The sequence below is a fragment of the Odontomachus brunneus genome, unplaced genomic scaffold, assembly GCF_010583005.1.
Source record: "Odontomachus brunneus isolate Ranch 3 - 2012 unplaced genomic scaffold, Obru_v1 Obru_scaffold_087, whole genome shotgun sequence".
Taxonomy (NCBI): Eukaryota; Metazoa; Arthropoda; class Insecta; order Hymenoptera; family Formicidae; genus Odontomachus; species Odontomachus brunneus.
In genome coordinates, this window is record NW_022639537.1 from 732,759 (window position 1) to 753,412 (window position 20,654).

At 36.2% G+C, this 20,654-nt stretch overlaps 4 protein-coding genes across 8 annotated transcripts; 2 read left to right on the forward strand and 2 right to left on the reverse strand.

The window, feature by feature from the left end:
* Positions 1-988: 988 nt before the first annotated feature.
* LOC116848012 (39S ribosomal protein L20, mitochondrial) lies at positions 989-1,805 on the forward strand. The gene is made up of 3 exons (XM_032823677.1): positions 989-1,239; positions 1,315-1,425; positions 1,527-1,805. Exons 1-3 carry the CDS (start codon positions 1,153-1,155, stop codon positions 1,773-1,775), a joined length of 447 nt encoding a protein of 148 aa, XP_032679568.1. The 5' UTR covers positions 989-1,152; the 3' UTR covers positions 1,776-1,805.
* Positions 1,789-4,544, reverse strand: LOC116848009 (triosephosphate isomerase). Its single transcript, XM_032823675.1, has 3 exons — positions 4,401-4,544; positions 3,716-3,969; positions 1,789-2,581 (listed from the first exon to the last, which is right to left on the reverse strand). The coding sequence occupies exons 1-3, from the start codon at positions 4,507-4,509 to the stop codon at positions 2,201-2,203; spliced, it is 744 nt and encodes a 247-aa protein (XP_032679566.1). The 5' UTR covers positions 4,510-4,544; the 3' UTR covers positions 1,789-2,200.
* Positions 4,459-10,234, forward strand: LOC116848013 (INO80 complex subunit C). 5 transcript variants are annotated; one of them, XM_032823682.1, is made up of 6 exons: positions 4,467-4,607; positions 4,861-4,962; positions 5,020-5,034; positions 8,369-8,559; positions 8,782-8,849; positions 8,957-10,234. In XM_032823682.1, exons 4-6 carry the CDS (start codon positions 8,382-8,384, stop codon positions 9,086-9,088), a joined length of 378 nt encoding a protein of 125 aa, XP_032679573.1. In that variant the 5' UTR covers positions 4,467-4,607; positions 4,861-4,962; positions 5,020-5,034; positions 8,369-8,381; the 3' UTR covers positions 9,089-10,234. The 5 variants fall into 5 exon arrangements, with proteins under 5 accessions (XP_032679572.1, XP_032679573.1, XP_032679569.1 ...); XM_032823678.1 differs by lacking the exon at positions 5,020-5,034; XM_032823681.1 differs by lacking the exons at positions 4,861-4,962; positions 5,020-5,034 and having other exon boundaries at positions 4,459-4,607.
* On the reverse strand, positions 9,286-11,667 carry LOC116848011 (prostaglandin E synthase 3). Its single transcript, XM_032823676.1, has 3 exons — positions 11,502-11,667; positions 10,222-10,591; positions 9,286-10,131 (listed from the first exon to the last, which is right to left on the reverse strand). Exons 1-3 carry the CDS (start codon positions 11,516-11,518, stop codon positions 10,006-10,008), a joined length of 513 nt encoding a protein of 170 aa, XP_032679567.1. The 5' UTR covers positions 11,519-11,667; the 3' UTR covers positions 9,286-10,005.
* Between the last annotated feature and the right edge of the window lie 8,987 nt (positions 11,668-20,654).

The following is a 20,654-nucleotide window of genomic DNA, read 5'->3' on the forward strand; positions in this document are numbered from 1 at the left end:
ACCAATGAGCATCGAATATTAAGCATATGGCACCAATATGGCGACTTAATACTTGATGCTCATTGGTACATACGGTCTTATGCTATGCATATGCAGTTATGTCAATTTGTGTGCAATAGCCCTTAGTGATTCTACGCCATTGCTCTGACCACTGCTTTCATCATATATGTATTGACGTGATTGGCGGAATGTTCAGATTGTGTATCCAATTCGGCTTGAGAATTTCGCTAGAATCGAAAACAACTTTACATTGGCTGCGTTCAGTAGAGAAAGCTGCTTTGCAACTGTTGTAAAATTCGTGAATCTAATTGGAGCATGCTCTTAATTTTGGTTGAATCCAAGAGCATGTTCACGAATTTTACAACAGTTGCAAAGCAGCTTTCTTTGCTGAACGCAGCCATTGTTGTCGTTAAAGGCTAATGCAAAATAATCATTCTTCTGTGAGAACCCTAAATTGTGAATTTGTGCAATCAGTCGATTAATCACTCTGGGTTATTCAGCCTACGTTTATTGGTCGAACAAGTACTTATAAGCTTTATGATTGATTAGTAAAGACTTATGATGTCATTAATCGCTCTCGGAGCGATTAACCCAGGATCAATCCAAAACGCTATAAGTTTTTCTGTGTGCCCCTGCCCTTAGCGCATCACACGTCGCGTTGTCCGTCGCGGACCAGTCAAATCGTCCTATTTTATTACCTAACTTTACGATAAATAAAACGGATTTGACTAGTCCACGAAGAACCTCGCGACGCGTGACGCGCTAAGTGGGAACGCACCCTTAGGCTAAGTTCCCACTAAGCTCGTCACGCGTCGCGTCGTCTGCCTGCGTCACGAGTTAACCAATCAAATCGTTCCATTGGAACAAGTGTGTCATGCGTCGCGCGCGCTTCATCCCAATTAGAGGATTTGATTGGTTAATTCGTGACGCAGGCAGACGACGTGACGCGTGACGCGCTCAGTGGGAACTCAGCCTTAAAGTACAGCTGAGAGTCTACGCGCCATATAGTAGTATTATATATATGGCGTAATCAGACTGATTTAACCTCTATATGTTAATTTGAACGTGATATACTCTCTGATTACACTCACTTAACGCAAAATTACGAATTTTACGAGTTTATTTAATTGATCGAATTAATTAAGGTGAAGTATGGTATTCTTATCGTTATCTTTATTAGGAAGAAATCGAGGGCCCGATGAATTCTGGCGCAAACGCAAAATATTCATGCTCGCCGCAGTAAGTAATGCTTCTAAAAAATGTTTTTACGTTTGTTTGTATTAATTATTAATATATTTCGCATAATATCGTTAGCATCACATGGGCAGAAGAAGAAATTGCTACAGCATTGCTATCAGGAGTGTACATAGGGCTCTACAATATTGCACATTAGGCAGAAAAATAAAGAAGCAGGATATGAAAGAGGTATATTACTTGAAATATATCAAAATTTATGAATGATCTTGCAGTTTTTAAAGTATCTTGTGTGTGTGAAATCTCAGTTTTATCACATATTTTATTTTTAGTTGCGGGAACAGAGAATAGGAGCTGCTACAGCTGAACATGGCATAAATATGAATATTCTTAAAGAAGGTTTAACTAGATGTAATATTTTGCTGAATCGAAAGGTATTAGCTGACTTAGCAATCTGGGAACCACGTTCTTTCAAATCTTTAACTGATATTGCTTGTGCTAGAGCAAAACAAGATCATTTTACAGCAACCTCAAATATTGAAACACCAAAGAATGTCTTTGTAAGAGGATTGATTAAATAAACTTGCACAGGAATTGCATGTAGTAACAGATTTGTTCAAACATTTATTGCTAATTTCTCATATCTTTAAGTTTTATCCATCAATTGTATCAACAATGCTACAGAAATTGCTAATGATTACTTGAATTTAAGTGATCTGTTGCTCTAGAATATATATTTTGCAACATAGATACTCAAGAGTTACATATACAACAGTCATAACAACAATATAACATACTCCTCTATTTTAGATATATAGCAAGCATTTTAAAACTTGACAAAGTTTATAATGAATGTAACTTCCCTTTTTATCATTGGAATAATTTACATGTTCGAGTAAAATGACTAACGATATGCATCATCTCTCATTTGTACTCATAATATGCATAAAATCTCTGTTATATTTGATCTGGCACAACGTTATGGAAGATGATAAGTTTTTGCGTTTTAACAACGAGCATTAACGATCTGTACAAAGTCGGGTTTCAACGACGCGCCGCCGACCAAGAATCCATCGATGTCCTTCTCCTTCGCCAAGTCCTTGGCATTGCCCGCCGTTACGGAGCCGCCGTAGATGATCCGCAAAGTTTGCGAAACGTTGGGGTTGACGTTCTTGGACAACCATTCCCGTAATTTCTCGTGAACTTCCTGCGCCTGTTGCGGCGTCGCGGTTTTACCTGTGCCTATCGCCCAGACTGGTTCGTAAGCTAATACCACGTTGTCCCAGGATTTTACCTTGTCCGCTATCGCCTTGGTCTGTTTGTACACCACTTCCTCGGTTTTGCCCGCCTCGCGTTCCTCTAATTTCTCACCTATACACGCGATTACCTGAAAAATGCAAGAAGTTTATTCTGCATCTTTAAGGATACATTTCAGAACGTTCTTTTTGAGGAAAATTTTACTGAAATCTATAGTTCATGTTACATATACTATAAATTTTCAGTGAAATTTTAAGTATCTTTTGATTGAAGGAAATTCCTTAAGATTTCTTGATCTATGACGCCAAAAGCGAGAAATACACGTTAAAGTTCTTGCAAAATACGTAAAAACAAAAAGATATATTCATAAAATGATACTCATGATCAATCAAGCAGAATATAAAATAGTCTGAACACTTTCCTGTTGTTCCAATAATCGATGAATAACTAAAATTGACGTGACAAAATCATACGGAAATATAAAGTAAAAAAGTAAGTTGCGTGTCACGTGAATTTTTCGGTAATTTATTGAATGTTATATATCGTGTATTTCTTTACCGCCATCATCAATCGAGAGCTCAGCCGGGAGTATACAGAAAAACATAAGCACAAAATTGATCAGTCACAGTGGGCGATTTCTCCTTACAGTCGAAAAATAATCGACTATAATTGATCAATTTTCTTGATCATTATAATTATATAATGATCAACAAAATGATAATTATAACCGATTATAATTGATCAATTTTTTTGTGTGTCCAGGCCTTCAGCAGTAAAACAGTGAGCCAGTTGATCAATTATAGTCGACGATTCTTCTTACGACCCATGAATGATCGATTATTATTGGTCAATTTTCTTACTGCTTACAATCTCAGGTAGAGTTTGCTTTACAGAAAAGCAAAAAGGTAGAAGCCAATCAGAACTCGCGCTGGTAGAAAAGCAAAAACTGTCAACTACCACCTGATCACTAGCGCGAGTTCTGAGGCCGTATTCTTAACGTGTATTTGAACATTAAATACGCGCTTTTCATTCCAGATTGTGTTTTTCTTATACGTGCGTCCCGTATAAAGATGTTTCAGCTTGAAAATCAGAAAGGCATATTTAGCATTCAAATACAGCCCTAAATTAACTTCTGCTTTTTTGAGTTACGAGTGTTGCGAAGGTGTGAGTTCTCTCTTATATTTTTGTGTGCCATCCGTGTTCCGCGGCAAGGAGCCAAGAGCCTTGACTAGTCGATTGTTTTATCAATAAGGTCATTAATCACCTTTAAACCAGCTTCTAAGGCATGCGCGATTTTCTCTGCGATCAGCTCGTCCGTCTCGCCGAACACATTTCTACGTTCAGAGTGACCAAGGATCACCCAGGGGATATTGTTGTCCAGAAGCATTCCTGGGCTGATTTCGCCAGTGAAAGCTCCTTTAGCCACTTTGTATGTGTTCTGTGCACTGACACTGACATTATTGGGCACAATGGACGTCACGTATGCGAGATATATCGACGGTACTCCAACCACGACTTCTGTAAGACGTTAAAGTTTCGTAAAGTTACAGCGAATTCATATGAGTCAGAAGTTGAACAAAACATGCAGGAATGTTACATAAGCATTTGCATCAGATGACGCTGCTAGATTCTCTGGCAAATCTGGACTTTCATTCTTCCTAAAGAATATAAACTTTGTGATCTCTGTTACATAAATATCACGAGTAAAATCTCGATTGAGAATATATGATGAAGCAAAACTCCCTTGAAGGAAATCAACAACATTGTTTCTGAAGTTCAATTCATTCCTTTTTCTTTTTTAAGAAATAATTTTCTCGTGAATTATAAAATCGAATAGAGGAATCATTCTTTTTGACGAAAGAATCGATTCCGGAATTCGCCGGTTTCCGATGTAACATTTTACGGAACATTGCATACACACGTACATGCTGATCGCACACATCACGTACCAACGTTGGGGTCAAGCGGGCCGGTCTTCAGGAACGCGACGATGTCGTTGATCTCGCTCTTCGTGCCATTCATCTTCCAATTGCCACCGACGAAGAATTTGCGCGCCATACTCTTTGTGCGTTTTGTGACAGCCGTTCGCGCGATGTGCAACCTGTAACAAGATTCTCGAGCTCGTTCGCCCTTCCGACCTTCACGTGCTCGCCAAGGTGAAGTCTATCACGTCCTCTCAGCCCAATATTATATCTAATCCCCACTACCTTCCGTGCCATCCTCCCCGGCCATATGATGTTCTTATCAAGTGCACTTTCTACACTTAGCCCGCTCTTTTTCATAAAAATGTAATTGACAAATATGAAGATGCAATTGATCAGATGACAGGCCTGAATTTTTCGTCTTTATTGTCGCATTTTTTTTTGAAACCCGTAAACGTCTATTTTTTTACGTTTATATTTGATACAGAGAATACTGCATCTTGAGCCAAATGTGCGAGAATATGTTAAATGTATAATCACGATAATCAAGGAGGACTCTCTTAAGAAATTTGACAGGAAATTAATGCAGGTGCGAAACATTTAATATAAATAATAAATATGTGTTGATATTTTATTAATTTTCCAGTAATCACCGGTTAAGGTTCGCATAACCTACAATAAGATTTCTAACCTCAACACATGTGATTGTTTATGATTTCTCGAGGAGGAGGCCGAATGCATGGTGACCAAACAGAAAAAAGAAATAAAAAGATGTTTATGATCTAGGATTAACCTTTCTGGATGCATTCCGTTTAACGCTCATAATGATCGTGGCGTCATTCTATCCTTGTTTAACATCCAGTAAGAAACATGGATAAAATGATGCCGCGATCGTAACGGACGTTAATTGGAACTCAGCTTTTATCGTAACAAGATAAGCGTACTTACAGTATCTGATACTATTAGAATATACGAGTACTGTATTGCTACGAATTATATTTGCATTTGTAATACTTGTTAATGTCATTTTCATCAGCGACATTGTGGAGTTTGCTGAAATTCTCGTAAACAAACTGTAATCAGTATTAGCCTCATTTTCATAAAAAAGAACTTATCAATACAATTTTGTGAGATTCTGTCGTGTGTATAATTTGTAAATTTGCGTAAGTTTATCGGTAATTAACTAATTCATGTCAAGTATGAAATAGAATTATCATCGCTTAATATAAAAAATTTATCGTTCGTTTGAAATTTGAGCAAGTTTCGTTGATTTATAACAAAAAAACAGCAAAATAAACTTCGTATCTTACGTCGACGGCATATATCATACAAATCGAAAATTATTAAAAGTAAGTGAGGAATCAAAAGATATTGCAATGAAAAATAATGAGAATATTATCGATACACAAAATAGATATTATTTTTTAAAAAAACATAAAATTTGTCGAAAAATTTATTCTATTAGCATACTATTTCAATAACATTAATAAGAGGATAATACAAGAAATTAAATGTGTGTGTAAATAAGAGAAATATAAATATAACAGAACACTATATAGATGAAATATTATAAAAACAAATCTCCAAAATTAGGATCAATAATAGTTTAAAGCAATGAGTAAATATGTAATACAAATCTGAGAATACATTTACTATCGAAGCAGGAACATTCAAATTTATCACAGATGAAAAATGTTACACAGTAAATTGTGACTTAATAATGAACATTATTGAGTACACACGCTAAATTGAACAAAAAAATATATAATTATGCGTTAATGTGGATTTTATGAAGAAGAATGTGTGTGTACATTAAGTTATACATTGACAACAAAGTGATTTAAGCTGTTTTTAATAGTTAATTTAATTTTTCCTTTTACAAAAATTTCAAAATGTTAACAGAGACTACCAGTACCAGGAGAAAACTTTATTTAAATTAATATAATTATAAATTATAATGTAAATTGTATACAAACTAATCATTTATGTGCATATATATATTTATGTTATGTAAATACTATATAAAACAAAGAAGCAAAGAAGTAAAATGGAGGCTTCTTGAAGATAAGAGAAGTACTTGTTTTACAAGCATACTTTAATATTATGCAAGCATGTTTGTTTAAGTACGAAGGATAATTGTTCTCATTTAAGTATGAAGCATAATTGTTCTCAATTAAATAATAGGAAAAAGGACTAATTCGAGTTCAAGCACAGGATTAATAGTGCTATGTACCATATGGATAAAACCTTCCTTGTGTTAGGAAATAGAGCAATATTTATTGAACATCAATACTCAATATAAATAATCAAACGTTTCGGCTCAATCATGAACCCTCTTCAGTGATATAAAAAAAAACTCAAGGTTTACAAAACGAACGCATTACAAGTAAAAGAATTAATTAAAGACCTTAATAAAATGACATGAATGTTATTCGCAGTATTATAGCTGACAAGACCATTACCCGACTAATATTAAAAAGTTCAAGTTAATACTAGGAAGCAGCCATAATTATAAAAAAAACCATAAAATAAAATAAAAATAGGTAAGATTAAAATATAATAAATAATTAAAACGGTCAATATAAATTATCTTTGTTGAGCTCAGCTAAAAGTGAAACGATCCTGTCAACGATAACATCGCCACGTCTAAGTAAAAGAGATAATAACAGATTTATATACACGAGCATTAACATTGCAGCGACGACTCTTGGGATCAAGCCAAAGTTTTGCATGAGGAACGTTATTACTTGAAACGCCTGATATCAGAAATGATTTACATTAAATTTCAAAAGCATGGACTTAACTCTCAAAAGGACACAGAATATTTGGGCAACAGCTACTGCAGCTTGTTATGAAAATAAAATCTTGTTTGTTTCCTTCTCTTCCAAGAGTCGTGGCCACAATGTTAATGTTCGTGTATATAAATCTGTTATTATCTCTTTTACTTAGACGTGGCGATGTTATCGTTGACAGGATCATTTCACTTTTAGCTGAGCTCAACAAAGGTAATTTATATTGACCGTTTTAATTATTTATTATATTTTATTTAATCGAATTAGCTCTTTTTCCTATTATTTAATTGATATCATTGTACAGTTCGGATATTATTGTTATTGAGTTCTTATTTTCTTACTCTTAATAATTGTTCTCATTTGTGTGGAAAATGAATCTACCAGCCATTATAGAAGACTATCTGTTGCAAGGATACATATTTCAATTTTACAAAATACGTTTGTGAAACACATAAGTGTGTGTGATATATATATATATATATATATATATATATATATATATATATATATATATATACACAATATATTCGTTTTATTTACCTATATAGTTCAGCAATATCAGTATAATTATTCTGTTTTCCTATTCTAAGCAAATAGGTCAAGCCATTGCTCAAGCATTCAGATGCAACAGTATTACATGCAATCTCTGTTATATTAAGATGTAGTATCTACATCTTAGTCTTATTTCATCGCTCGGATTAATGATTTCTTAAATATATATTATACTATATATGTATGTATATTTTGGAATGTGTATTTTTGTATAATACATATAAAAGATTTATGGCCATTCCCTTCACTTTCTTCGTGAGCTATTGATAAATGACAAATAAATCTTGTTGCAAAATGTCGTTCATTAGTTTTAGATCTGATAAAGAATTCTGTAGAATGGTCTGTAAGAAACAAACCGACTCTTAATTTGATTTTAATAACAAAACAAATAGAAGTTATGTAGAGACTTGGCTAAAAGATTACCTTGACTGATTATAAAAGAGAGAAGACGGGAGATTCGCTAGTTGGAAGATTAGTTATAATTATATTAAATATAGTCATTATTATTTAGTTAAACCCAAATATTTATTAATCCCTCTAATAATTAAATAAATTAGTAACGAAAGAAAATAATTCGATTGTTTGGAGGATCTTACACAGGTCTCAGTTTCACTAATGTGCATAATCATTTATCAGTTCTGTCTGTTTTAGATAACAGAGAAAAATGGCGAGTGAGGAGATAATTGAGGCTAACAAGAAGCCACAGCCTGTGTTCAAGAACCGCTCGTTTCAGCAGAAATTTCGGCCCACTGGTAACACCGGTAAAAAACGCACGTGGCGTTCGTTAAAACAGGTTTTGGCTCAGGAACGTTCATTACCGTGGCCAAGCACGGTAAAACACTGTACGTAGGGTCCGATAAAATGATTTTATTTCCACTTGTCGTTATGTTCGTACATGGTTGGGAAGTTGGTATTTTTGAACTGTATAACAAAGTTATAAGAATAATTCACACGTGATAAAAACCGAAATAGTTCGCATCAACACCCATATATAGAATATTTTTAATCGTATGCTATTGCTACAGCGTATGTATTGCTATAGCGTGCGTAATGATGATTTTTAGACAGTTCCATCAATGCACCTCCGAGCTTCAAACCTGCCAAGAAGTACTCCGACATTTCTGGATTGCCAGTGAGTGCGAAGATAATTCTTCTCGCGACATTTGAAAAAAAATCCACCTTTTTTTATTATTAAATCGTAAACTTTCTTAAATTTATTAAATCGTATTACTCTTGTAGGCACGATACACGGATCCACAGACTAAATTGTACTACGCAACCGCCGAAGAATTCGCGACAGTACGAAGTTTACCGATGGACATAACAGCTGGATATCTGGCTTTACGCGGTGCATCCAGCATTGTTGGTTAAATAAACGCAATATTTTACGTAACGGATGATTCATATTTTTCGGCACGAGAACGCGATTTCTAGATTTGCGTGCTTTATATACATTGAAAGTTTAAAGTTACGTTCACAGAGACAAAGGAAATATACTTCAACGGGAGGATAGAAAGAAAAAGAGACAGATATAGAACAATTCAAGAAAATAAAGTATCAAGACGAAGTAAAGTATCGATATTTTTATCTCACCATATAACGTTTATAATAACACTTGCCATGCCTATCGAGTAATGCTTTGTAGGATCTTACAAAATGAACAATTTCACGGATGATTTCTGTTACTCCCATTGTTTTATCTCTCCTTAGTAATTTATACGATACATTATTAAAAAAGCTTGTCCATTATAACTTAGTATATGAACTACAGGCTAACAGGGAGGAGAGGTGTGAAGGATCCCCAAGACGTGTATAACTCGGTTTAAGGGATTGTCTACAACGCGGTCGCAGTCATATTTTAAAATCGTAGTACTAATCCGTAAATAAATCACGTATCTATTTCCTTCGTATAAACTTATGAAAAATAAAGCTTTATCGAATTTTTCCATAAAACTTTTTATCTCTTACGAATGAAACAGATAAATGATCGATATACAGATTGATGCTACGACTTTAAAGCGTAACTACGACCGCGTTGTAGACAACTCTTTAGAGTATGCACTGTGCTTTATCTTTCTATTTCGGTCTTTTCCCTTTAGCACATTTTGCTCTCGTTCAGTTTGCTACTTGCAACACGACCATTAGCGAATTTGCAAAATTACTTGCGATAGAAGAATACAAACAGCAAGGCCTACTGAAATATTGCCCGAATCGTGCGCTATCATCAGGTTGCCATTTGTCTTTAATGTAATTAATTATTTAATTAATCGATACAATTATTCATCGTCTTAATCATATAAGTCCGGAAGATCTTCGTCGTCACTGTCGGCCTCGGCGTCCCCTAAATCGTCTAAGTCATCGAAATTCGGTTTCTTATCGGCGGAATCGCTCAAACCACCCATTTGCCGCATCATCTATGGAATCAGAGAACATGTTTTTTTTTATTTGCAAACGACTATATTATGTGGAACTTAATTGTGCAGAATTTACATAAAAATAAATACCTCTTCTAAGTCAGGTGGACTGCCTTCATCTTCAGTATCGTCCTCATCCTTCCATTTGTTAAAATCGCTCTTCAACCAGTGCGCCTTTGTCTTGTCCTTGATTAATCGTGGCCAATATGGTCCCTCGTCTTTTTTAACAAGGACTAATTCAAAGGTTCTACCTTTCATATTTTTTACAGTTTTGCTTGGAACAATATCCTTGTATAAATTAATCGTAACTTCATGCATTTTGTTATCTGTGCCTCCTTCTCCTTTGAAATATATTTTGTTTTGTTCAATTTCGATTATAGGATCCTTACAATCTTCTAGACAAATAGTGACATATAAGATATCTTTCCTTTGGGCCCACATAACCGGGGGAGGAGGTATCCTGAAAATATAAGATATATATATATACAGGTATGCAGGACAGACAATCCTGATCACGAAGGGATCGTCTACATTGCAGTCGTAGCATTAGTCTATGAATCGATAATGTATCGATTTCTATAGCGCAAACTCTTGAAAAACGAACAGTTTTATTGAATTTATCAATGAAACTTTTCATTTCACAAATTTATGCAAAGCAAGTGAATACATGATCAATTCACAGACTAGTGTTACGACTTTAAAACGTAATTGCGATCGCATCGTAGACGATCCCTAACAATTTATATTTCCGTACATTTAAGGAAAATTACGCGAGCAAACGTCGGCAGGTGATTTCCCACGTGTGTGTTGGGGAACCTGACCTGTTGTACACCTATAGGTTAGGTTAGGGGTCGGATCTCAAGGCTATTTGTGTAACGATGTTTCGTGCAAAGATCGTTACGTTCGCGGGAGAAGTCTCAATGAGAAAGCAAGATATATTCGACTGTCGCATCGCGATTCATGGGAGGATCATCGTCAAAGCTAGCGGCAATGGGCTCTTCGAAGAAACGAGAGTCATTGAGCTTATGCCCCGGCATGCGATGCGCTTCCTCCTCTGAGCAAAGCACGCGCCGAGGACGCGGTTCGCGAAATCGGAGGCTGAGAATACGCGACGGATGAGGCCACGAGCGAGGATCGACGTTTGCATTTTCGTCCGTGGGACCGATTGCATTGAGTTTTTCGCCTGGAAACTTCGAGAATCAATAAACCGTCCCATCAACATGGCGGTGCCGTTCGCCCCACGGGGCGGCACTTGGACGTTGGCCGGCACTCCAACGCGGCTATACGCGGTCGAGCGAATACGGGGCCCGACAACCGGGCCCAACAGCAAGCATCGTTACGCCGAATTATACCGATCACCTTATACTTACTGGCCTTCTTGCGTCATGTTTCCGATCGAGTCCGCACGGCGAGAGGGAAACAAATACACAACGCACTCACGTACCGCGCCGCGACACGATTCGAGATCGTACGTTTCGAGATCTCGCCCGTTTCTCGAGAGCACTGTCAATACGGCGCAGGCTCATGCAGGATTTACATTGCGTCCGATGTCCGACGAATGACGTCCGATATCCAATAGGAGAACAGCTTTCTAATAGAGAATTCAATTTTTCATTGGAAAGCTGTTCTCCTATTGGATATTGGATGTCTACGTCGGACATTGGATGCGGTGTGAATCCTCCATCACGCCAGAGAATATTCCCTAAAAAACGCCTGGTTATGGAGGGGCGCATTCAGTAGAAAAAGCGCTCAATGAGCAATCAACGATTATTGGTTCTTGCTATTAGATCCCTAAATCTAGACCAATTACATTGACAAATTACTCAACTGTTGTGCAACTGTTGAGTCTGCTGAATGCAGCCAATGATTCACATCGTGTCCGATGTACGACGTCCGATATTCAATAAAAGAATAATGCAGGATTCACATCGCGCGATATTGACGTACGACGTTCGATATCCAATAAGAAAACAGCTTTCTAATAAAGAATTCAATTCTCCATTGGAAAGCTGTTCTCCTATTGGATATCGGAGGTCATACATCGGATATCAAATGCGGTGTAAATCCTCCATAATATTACACACGTCGTACGACAAGTATTGTCGGACGTGTTGATTGGCTGGTAGATAGAATTCTCCTAAGGTCTTAACTTTTTTTTCTAATTACCCCAGAAATTCTCTATCCAACAACGAATTAGAATAAAGCAATCAGTAAATAAAACACTCTAATTGGTTGATTCTTACGTTCACGATTATACTTACGCAATTGTAGAATGGCCTTTAGTTTAACAAAGGCGTAAAGGCATAAAGGTCACGTGCAACAAAATGAAAGAAAAGTACTGAATTCTCATTGGCCACATTCAGTAGAAAAAGCAGTTCAATGAGTGCTCAAGCCAGCGGCACACGGTGCTTGTTTTCGTACTGCTTGCTGGATGGAAATACTCTGTTTTGATTGATGCATTTCCATTTATCTTCAGTGTGTATGTATGTATATGAAGTGGAGCAATAATTATTGCCATCTTAAATATCTTCGAATCTATATCTATCTCGATCTAGAGGAAAATTTGTGGAACTAAAATTTTACGGAATGAAGCGGGCTGTCATAGGCCGGTATTCATAGTCGAATCTTATTTTAAGATCGTTTTAAGTAAGATCTTAAGATGCGAATACGGTTCTATGATTGGTTCATGATATCTTAGGACAGTACTTAAGATGATTTTAAATATAAGATATATATGAATATTGATCATAGAGTTGGTTATTTCAATTTCTTGGTAAATTAACTGATAGTTAAATCATAAGTCCGTGTCTAAATTAAACGAAGAACAAAAACAAACATATGATTTAATCAGTTAACTTACCAAGAAGTTAGAACAACCGGGCCATATAGCGATAATAATTTTTGTCCAGAATGAGACGGTTCGGAGATTTCAAGGTTACTTTTATTTTTTTAAATAGCAATTAAATTCTATACTTTTTTATTCTTAGTACAATAGTGGATGTTTAGACGATTTTAAGGTATAATATAAGGTAATTTAGCATTAAATAAACAATGATTCTTATCTCAGAGGTACTCCAGATGATGTCCGTTTACACGGATACGAAACTGCAATCGTTGAATTTCTAAAGCACGTACACTTTTTAACATTTTCAGATTGATTGTTGTACATGCTGTAAATAATTTGTTCATATCTTCTGGTATGGTCGATATTTTTTGGTAAAGCGAGAGAAAGAGAGAGAGAGAGGAAGGGAGGGAGGGAGTATGAAAACCATTGCAACTTTGCGGTATAAAACAATCGGTAACGTCAATGCTTCCCAATAAATAGATCCCTTCTTTATATTTACCAAAGTGTTTTAAATACACATATCGAATATTATTATAAAAAATATTTACACATGAAGAAAAATATATAAAAAATAAGAAAAAATGTATTGCGTGGATACTAACAACATATTTACATAAATCCCTAAGCTTTTTATAATAATATAATAAACAATTGTTTTTATTAGTATATTGCTTGTTATTAGTCGAATAAATATTTTTTTTTTATTTCTTACACTTTTCTCTCTTATAGTCTAATAAGAGAAGAGATTTAATATTATTTATATCAAAAATATTTTCCTTTTTATTTTCCGTGTGTGTGTTTCACGAGATTTAAATTACATAATATTTTTCGTAAAGGAAGTTATGTCTGTATTAATGTAATTACAAAATACTAGTAAGCATTTTTGTATACATTATCGTATTCTTAAAGCTAATTTATTCTAAAAAAAGATTAAATTTGATAACGTTTTAACATTTTTTTTCGTGTAGTTTCTTTTGTTCTTTTATTTGATCTAAAAATCTCTCTACGTTTCCATATTCCTATTTCGCATGAGGAACCTGTGGAAAAAATTTTATTGCGATCGTCGCGGTTGTCAGTTTCAAAATTGTTTATTATCCAAAATGCTTCATTTCGTGGTGAAGAACGCTTACGAAAATCGATAACGATAGGGAAAGAGATCGATAGAAATAAACAGAGAGAGAGAAAGAGAGAGAAAGAGAGAGAAAGAGAGAGGAAGAGAGAGAAAGAGGGAGAAAGAGAGAGAGCGCCAGATCGACGGATCGACATGCAGAGAAGGGGATAGAGACAAAACGGTCGGAGATAGATTGTAGGTCATCCGTGGGGGGGTCGGGGGGAGGGGAGGGAGAAGAGACGGGCCCCGATGGAGGGGCCACCCTTGTGTGCGGCGAGCTAACTGGACACAGACTGACGGTACCAGCAGTCTCTGTCTCCCGCAGGTTCGATTCAGGTGCGATCTGTCATTCACCGCTCTCTCGCTCTTTTGTGTACGCGGTGCGTGCATGCGTGGGCGTGCTCGAATCATCGCGAGAGAGACAGCCGTCGTGCTAGCTGACGTCGATCGTGCGGCTCAACCGGTGCCGATCGATCAATCGATCGCGCGACGCGACGCGACAGTCTCGCGGTTTCTCGAGCGCATACACGTGCGAGTGTTTCTCGCGCGATACAGACGAGATTTCATCGAAAAGGTAGAGCGATATAAGAAAGTCTGTAAAAAGATATCAAGTAACGGCAGGGGGGAGGTGTTATATAGTGTAAGGGAACGCGCGAAGGCACACGATGTATGGAATATAAGAATGAATATGCGCGCGCGTTGTAGGAACAGGAGTGTGTCACAGCTTAAAAGTGAATATGTTTTGGAGAAGGTTTTAAAAATTGTTGAAGTAACAGCAGATAACAATAAATATTGTTCAAAAGGACTTTGTGGAAAACTAAAATAATAGACATAATAATTATTTTATATTCTATGTTAGCCCTGTAATTGTGTGTGTATGTGTATGTGTGTATGTATATATATATATATATATATATATATATATATATATATATATATATATATATAATTTACATATAATCGAAAGTGGAAGCAAACATTTTTTGTGTGTATATGTGTATGAGGTGCAAATATGAATTTTACAACTATGTTACACTTTGAATCCAAATATTTCTCTTAGTACATTAAAGAAACTGCACGATTTACACAAGCATGAAATTTAAAAAACAATCTCGCTGGAGTCGTGACACTTTCCTTCCTATCGAAGAGGGAGACACGTATACATTAGACATAGAAATATGTTTTTGCCTTTCTCTAAAGAATATAAAATTTCGAACTTATCTGTTTTTACATCGCTGCAATGTGTATAACGTCTGCGAGATAAACGTAGTGGGCGCGACGCGATGAATTAACTCTCGCTTCATATAGCCCATTTTCTTATCTGTTATGTCCGATAATATCAATGTCACTATCGATACGTTTCGCGTGTGCAGAGTGTGAGTGCGAGGAGATTTTCCGGAGCGGAAACGAGGGATCGCCCGGTCGCAGGAGCTGACGACGGCTACGATGATTAGGACGATGCGACCTTCGATTTAAAGCGAACCTCGTCACCGGTTGCGGCAACATGTCGACGAGCTCGCTCTTTTACAAGGACAAGTACGCGGTGAGTACACATACACACACACATACACACATATCGCGTACACATGCACTGTGTGCATTACGCACCGATACCTATACGCACACCTGTTTCTCCGCTTTCCATGCCGGTTGTTTTTAACCTTCGTAGCTCGATCAGGGTGTCTACATAATGAACATACATTTGTGTGTATATATGCATGTATGTTAATCTACAAAATGACATATTAAATTCTATCAAGGGAAAGTCTATGAAATCAGAGAGTGAAAAAAAAAGAGAGAGAGAGAGCGGAAGTTTGTGATCGTCGTTTATTCGCTTCTTTCAATCTCAATTTGTGATATAAAAAGTACGTTCTCTTCGATCGCTTATAAGAGACAGAAGTTACTGCTAAGATTAGCGAAACGTTAGCGAAAGTTGATATCAAATCAATTCGTCGATATGTCAACCAACATTTTGTTGATTGCATTAATATTCTAATTAACGTTGTGCTCATTTTCTTTTAACGTTCCCAGTAATTCGTAATTGTGGACACCGATTTTCTTTTTCTTCCTCTATTAACTGGTGGAGCTACGAGGGTTAATACGTTATTGCTGGAAGAAAGCGAGCTTCGCCGAGAAGGTGCTGGATGAACGCGAGAGGTGAAATAACGTTACACGGAGGATACACTAGAGAGCGGCGCGATATTCCGCTTTCCTCGGGTCGCACCGACAGATATTTCTAGTTGAAGAGTTAACTCTTCACGAGAACGCTGTGGTTACCACTCGTAACTGCTCGGTTAGTAACCACGGAACGACCGCTCGAACTCGCTAATTTACATGGTGGTTACAACTGCTAACCATAAACTTTATCGAATTTCTGTCATTTTATTGCCTTTCGAGCAATACGGCTCTCGACGATCGCTAAGAACAAATACGTGGGAACTTTTTCTCTCGGTAGTATCGCGAAGAAAGAAAAAGAGGATAATAATAATAATAAATTCCGTCGATCATTATTTTAATTAAATCTACGTAATTTTACCATCTTTGTTTCGTGCAAAGCCACGGGAATTAAGAATTGGTTTTGCGAGTACAAGCTAAAGAGTCGCTGTTTACATTGCAATACCGTAGTTTCTGAAGTACCGATGAAATCCCAAACGTTTTGACTCCTTTCTAAACTAGGATATACGAACCAACGTTCGAATGAAGCATGTTATGTTCATCGCGTGTTCGTCTAGTGCGCAGTTGATATTTGCAGTAGGCGTAACTTAATCTCTGTCCGCGGTTATCAACCACAGTATTTTTAAAGATGTTGCTTTGCCGCGGTATGCGCGACCTCGCCGACACTTCGAATTTATGCTCTCTCTGTAATTACGCTCTAAAGTAAACCTTCAAGAGCACACATAATTACTGCATTCTGACGCTTTCTTTACGTTTATCTGCCATTTTACTTGTCTATATTATACGCGTCTTTTCTTTTATACGAGTTCCTATCCTTCTCTCTTTTCTCGTTTCTTTATTGATAAGATTAATTTTGACGACTCTGTCATTGCGCGAAAGTCTATTACTTTCTTGAGCTTTATATACTCAACAAAAATACAACTATATACAGTGAGTTGCAAAACGGTTTAGATATAATAAAATTGAGAATACACCAAACTATCAAAATTGTGATTCATTACGATTTACGCAGTAATAATATAATTAATAATATAATTAAGAACACTAAATGTCTATGTGATAATAAATAATTATAATATTTAATCATAATAAATAATAAAAGCACCTAATTATAATTAATAATAATAACAATTAATAATTTAATTATTGGGCAAACATGTCACAATAATGACTCAGTTTTGACAATTTGGTGAGCTCTCTTTATTTTGTTTTTTTTAATTTCACTTTGTCTATACTATTTTACAACCTACTGTACACTGAAAGAAAAAATATGTAAAAAAATTTCTAAACAATATTTATTCGATGAGTACTAATAACATATTTAAATCTAAGTTCTAGATGAAATCTCTAAACAGAAGAGAAATTATTGGAACTTGTGCACGTGGCCGTCACTATTTTGCGAATCTCAAGGAAATTATATCGAGGAAATAATCATATATCTCGGTTTATCGCGCGATATCGCGTTATCGGGTTTTATTCTCAGTCAAGATCGATCTAGCTTTTCGATTAGCAGGAGATCGCCGAAGTAGCAGCGCGATTTGTTGTATAAATATCTGTCGGTCAGACCGGAAGAATGTGCGGATGACAGCGTCACCCGCACGATGGAAGTTACTTCGAGGCCGTTGTGTGCTCCTGCGAATCGGGAAACTTCTCGCGATTGTGGTAAAAGCAGTATTTATAATGACGTACTTTCACTCTCCTCTTTGTCCGCGTCAATCCGGCAAAATTGCGCGCGGCGCACACTCGATGCACCAGTTCCGCCAATGCATTTATTGTAATATTGCCGCGCGCGAGCCAAATGGCGGTCGATCGATTATTCGCGGTGACTAACACCGCACCGCTTAATTATATCGCGGTGCAACGATCACGTCAGGTTTACACTGCGCAGTATATTTCGACCGTGTTGTTTTCCGCGAACGTAACGTAGCGGCGCGAAGCGCAATAATGGCACCTGCTGGTGATGCACTTACATGCTCTCAAAGTTACTCCACGGTAAATTTGCCGAGGAACGATTCGTCATTAAAATCAAGATCAACGCTTCTGGGATATCCTGTCCCAAAACGATACTTATCGTTGCTTTCTTCTGCATTTCTTTTTTTAGTTCTTTCCAAATCTCCCCTCTATGTCATTTATTATTACACCTATATAAAAATTAATTATTTTATCTTCTACTTACTTCTTTCTTAGACTTGTATTAATAATCGTTATTTGAAACTTATCTCATGTCAAATACTCGGAACAAATAAAAACATATAAAAACTATGATTAAAAACACAGACATACACACGCATGTACAAACACAAAAATAGACAAAAAAGGACCTATAAGAACCGAACGCCTGAAAATTATGCACAAAAATAAAGGAAATGGTAGAATCTCATATATTATATCAATTTTTTCATACATACACGCACTTCCTGGTATCCAATTCACTGGATATTTTTTCCAAGTATAATCTGACTCTTCTTGTGCTCAAAATATATAAAATCGTATGACAAACTTATTGGATTATTGATTAATACGTGGGAAATTTTGTTTTAGCATCTTTTAAACCTGACAATTGGCTGTGCACTGCAAAATACATACGTAAATTAAAAATTCTGAAAATATATTTTTGTAATCTAGTTAATCTCTGAAGTTAAGAAAGATATAATACTTTCATAAAAGTATCTTTCATTTGAAATAGTTTGGACTGAGAAGATTATAGCAAAGTATAGATGTTCCGATTTTACAATTAGATTCTTATCAATGTATAAATTTAAAATAACATTAGAAAGTATACACGCAAAAATCAATTTGTTATGTGCAGTAATTAATTTTTGCGTCGATATACTTTAATGTTATTTTAAATTTATACATTGATAAGAATCTAATTACGAATGTATCAAATCGACAAAGCTATTCGTATCGACTCGTTAACGGAACCGCACTGACATGTTGCGATTGTATAAGGATTTAATCGAAACGCCTGTACACACTTTGCTTTAATGTTATATACAGGATGTCCAGTAACTGATCGAGCAACCGCCGTGTACGGGTAGAACGGGTCAAAATAATCATAAAAGTTATATACCATTTTGAAATTTTCTCAATATTTATTTCGTAATTAATTAAAATGTATAAACGAATAAACTCACGAGAAGCGGTAAGACAGGCTCTGTGTGTAAAAGAAATGGCTTACCTCTTAGCAACGATGAGTAAACAGCTGATTTCGAGGCGGAGTAACAAGCGACACCCATACGTTACGTACGTCGTATACGTATACGGCAGTTGCTCGATCAGTTACCGGACACCCTGTATATGAAATTCTAACATTCTCTATATTTTTACACACGATTTTTCAGCGCTCGGCTCTTCTAAGTCCTTCTTATATCGATTCTTGAGATATTCAGGTTTGAGATTAGAGTTAGATGTGCATTTTTCAGTTGCGATTGCAAATATAATGTCACACATATTATGTAATTCAATTGAAAAATTCGAATCTAATTCTAAATTCAGATCTGCATATCTCACATGAAACAAGTTACAAGTAACGACTATTATTACAGACTTTAAGACGATATATTCATAGTCACAGATCTTATATTTAAAAGATCTTATTCTTAAATAGGATTATTTAAGAATATTTCTATTCTTATATTTAAGTTCATCTTTAAATACCGCAAATATTATTTTATTGGGAGTATCTGAAGATAAACTCAAGACAACTTAAATATAAGATTGCGCGCGCGCGCGCGTGTGTATTTGTATGAACTATAAGAATATTGGTCTTAACATAAAATTTAAAAGCTAAGTTAGGATAGATATCTCTTCGTCTTTATTTTAAATTGAGGAGAGGATAACTTTAAATTGCGCTGCAGTCTTCTCTTTATCAGGAGGAATCATTATTACATTCATTTGCACCTCGGTCGGCGAGGAACGCTTAGGAACGAAACGAGGAGAAATTTAGAAGCGCGATGCAATCTCACGAGCGTTATTCGCGCCCGCGAAACGGACAGAAATTCACGACGGGGCAGAAACGATACGCGCGTCGTAGAAAAATACAAAAGGCGATGTGTTACAAGGCCGAAAGTAACTCGTATCTCGTTAATGCATCTGCCGATGTATCTCTCGCGAAGACTGAACTGTTACACACGTCTCTCGCTCTTTCGTTTTTTTTCTTTTTATTGTGATAGGCGAAAACATGAGCAAATAATTAAGAGATAATTAAGGAGTTAGCCTTCGTTCGTCTTATTTTTTCATCATGAAAATTTCAAGTTCCCTTTTTCGATGCGGCCTCGATCGCGTAAATGAATGATTAATGCCTGGCGGCGTCATGATATTTTTGTTCATGAGAGAGAGAGAGAGCGAGAGAGAGAGAGAGAGAGAGAGAGAGAGAGAGAGAGAGAGAGA

Coding starts and splice junctions, on each gene's coding strand:
- LOC116848012 (XM_032823677.1), top strand. CDS start 1,153: ATGGTATTCTTATCGTTATCTTTATTAGGAAGAAATCGAGGGCCCGAT. Junction 1,240..1,314: donor AAATATTCATGCTCGCCGCA/GTAAGTAATGCT, acceptor TAATATCGTTAG/CATCACATGGGCAGAAGAAG. Junction 1,426..1,526: donor AGAAGCAGGATATGAAAGAG/GTATATTACTTG, acceptor TTTTATTTTTAG/TTGCGGGAACAGAGAATAGG.
- LOC116848009 (XM_032823675.1), bottom strand. CDS start 4,509: ATGGCGCGCAAATTCTTCGTCGGTGGCAATTGGAAGATGAATGGCACG. Junction 3,970..4,400: donor CCCGCTTGACCCCAACGTTG/GTACGTGATGTG, acceptor AACGTCTTACAG/AAGTCGTGGTTGGAGTACCG. Junction 2,582..3,715: donor CCTTAGAAGCTGGTTTAAAG/GTGATTAATGAC, acceptor TGCATTTTTCAG/GTAATCGCGTGTATAGGTGA.
- LOC116848013 (XM_032823681.1), top strand. CDS start 8,382: ATGGCGAGTGAGGAGATAATTGAGGCTAACAAGAAGCCACAGCCTGTG. Junction 8,560..8,781: donor GCCAAGCACGGTAAAACACT/GTACGTAGGGTC, acceptor GATGATTTTTAG/ACAGTTCCATCAATGCACCT. Junction 8,850..8,956: donor CCGACATTTCTGGATTGCCA/GTGAGTGCGAAG, acceptor TTACTCTTGTAG/GCACGATACACGGATCCACA.
- LOC116848011 (XM_032823676.1), bottom strand. Junction 10,132..10,221: donor GTCCACCTGACTTAGAAGAG/GTATTTATTTTT, acceptor CTGATTCCATAG/ATGATGCGGCAAATGGGTGG.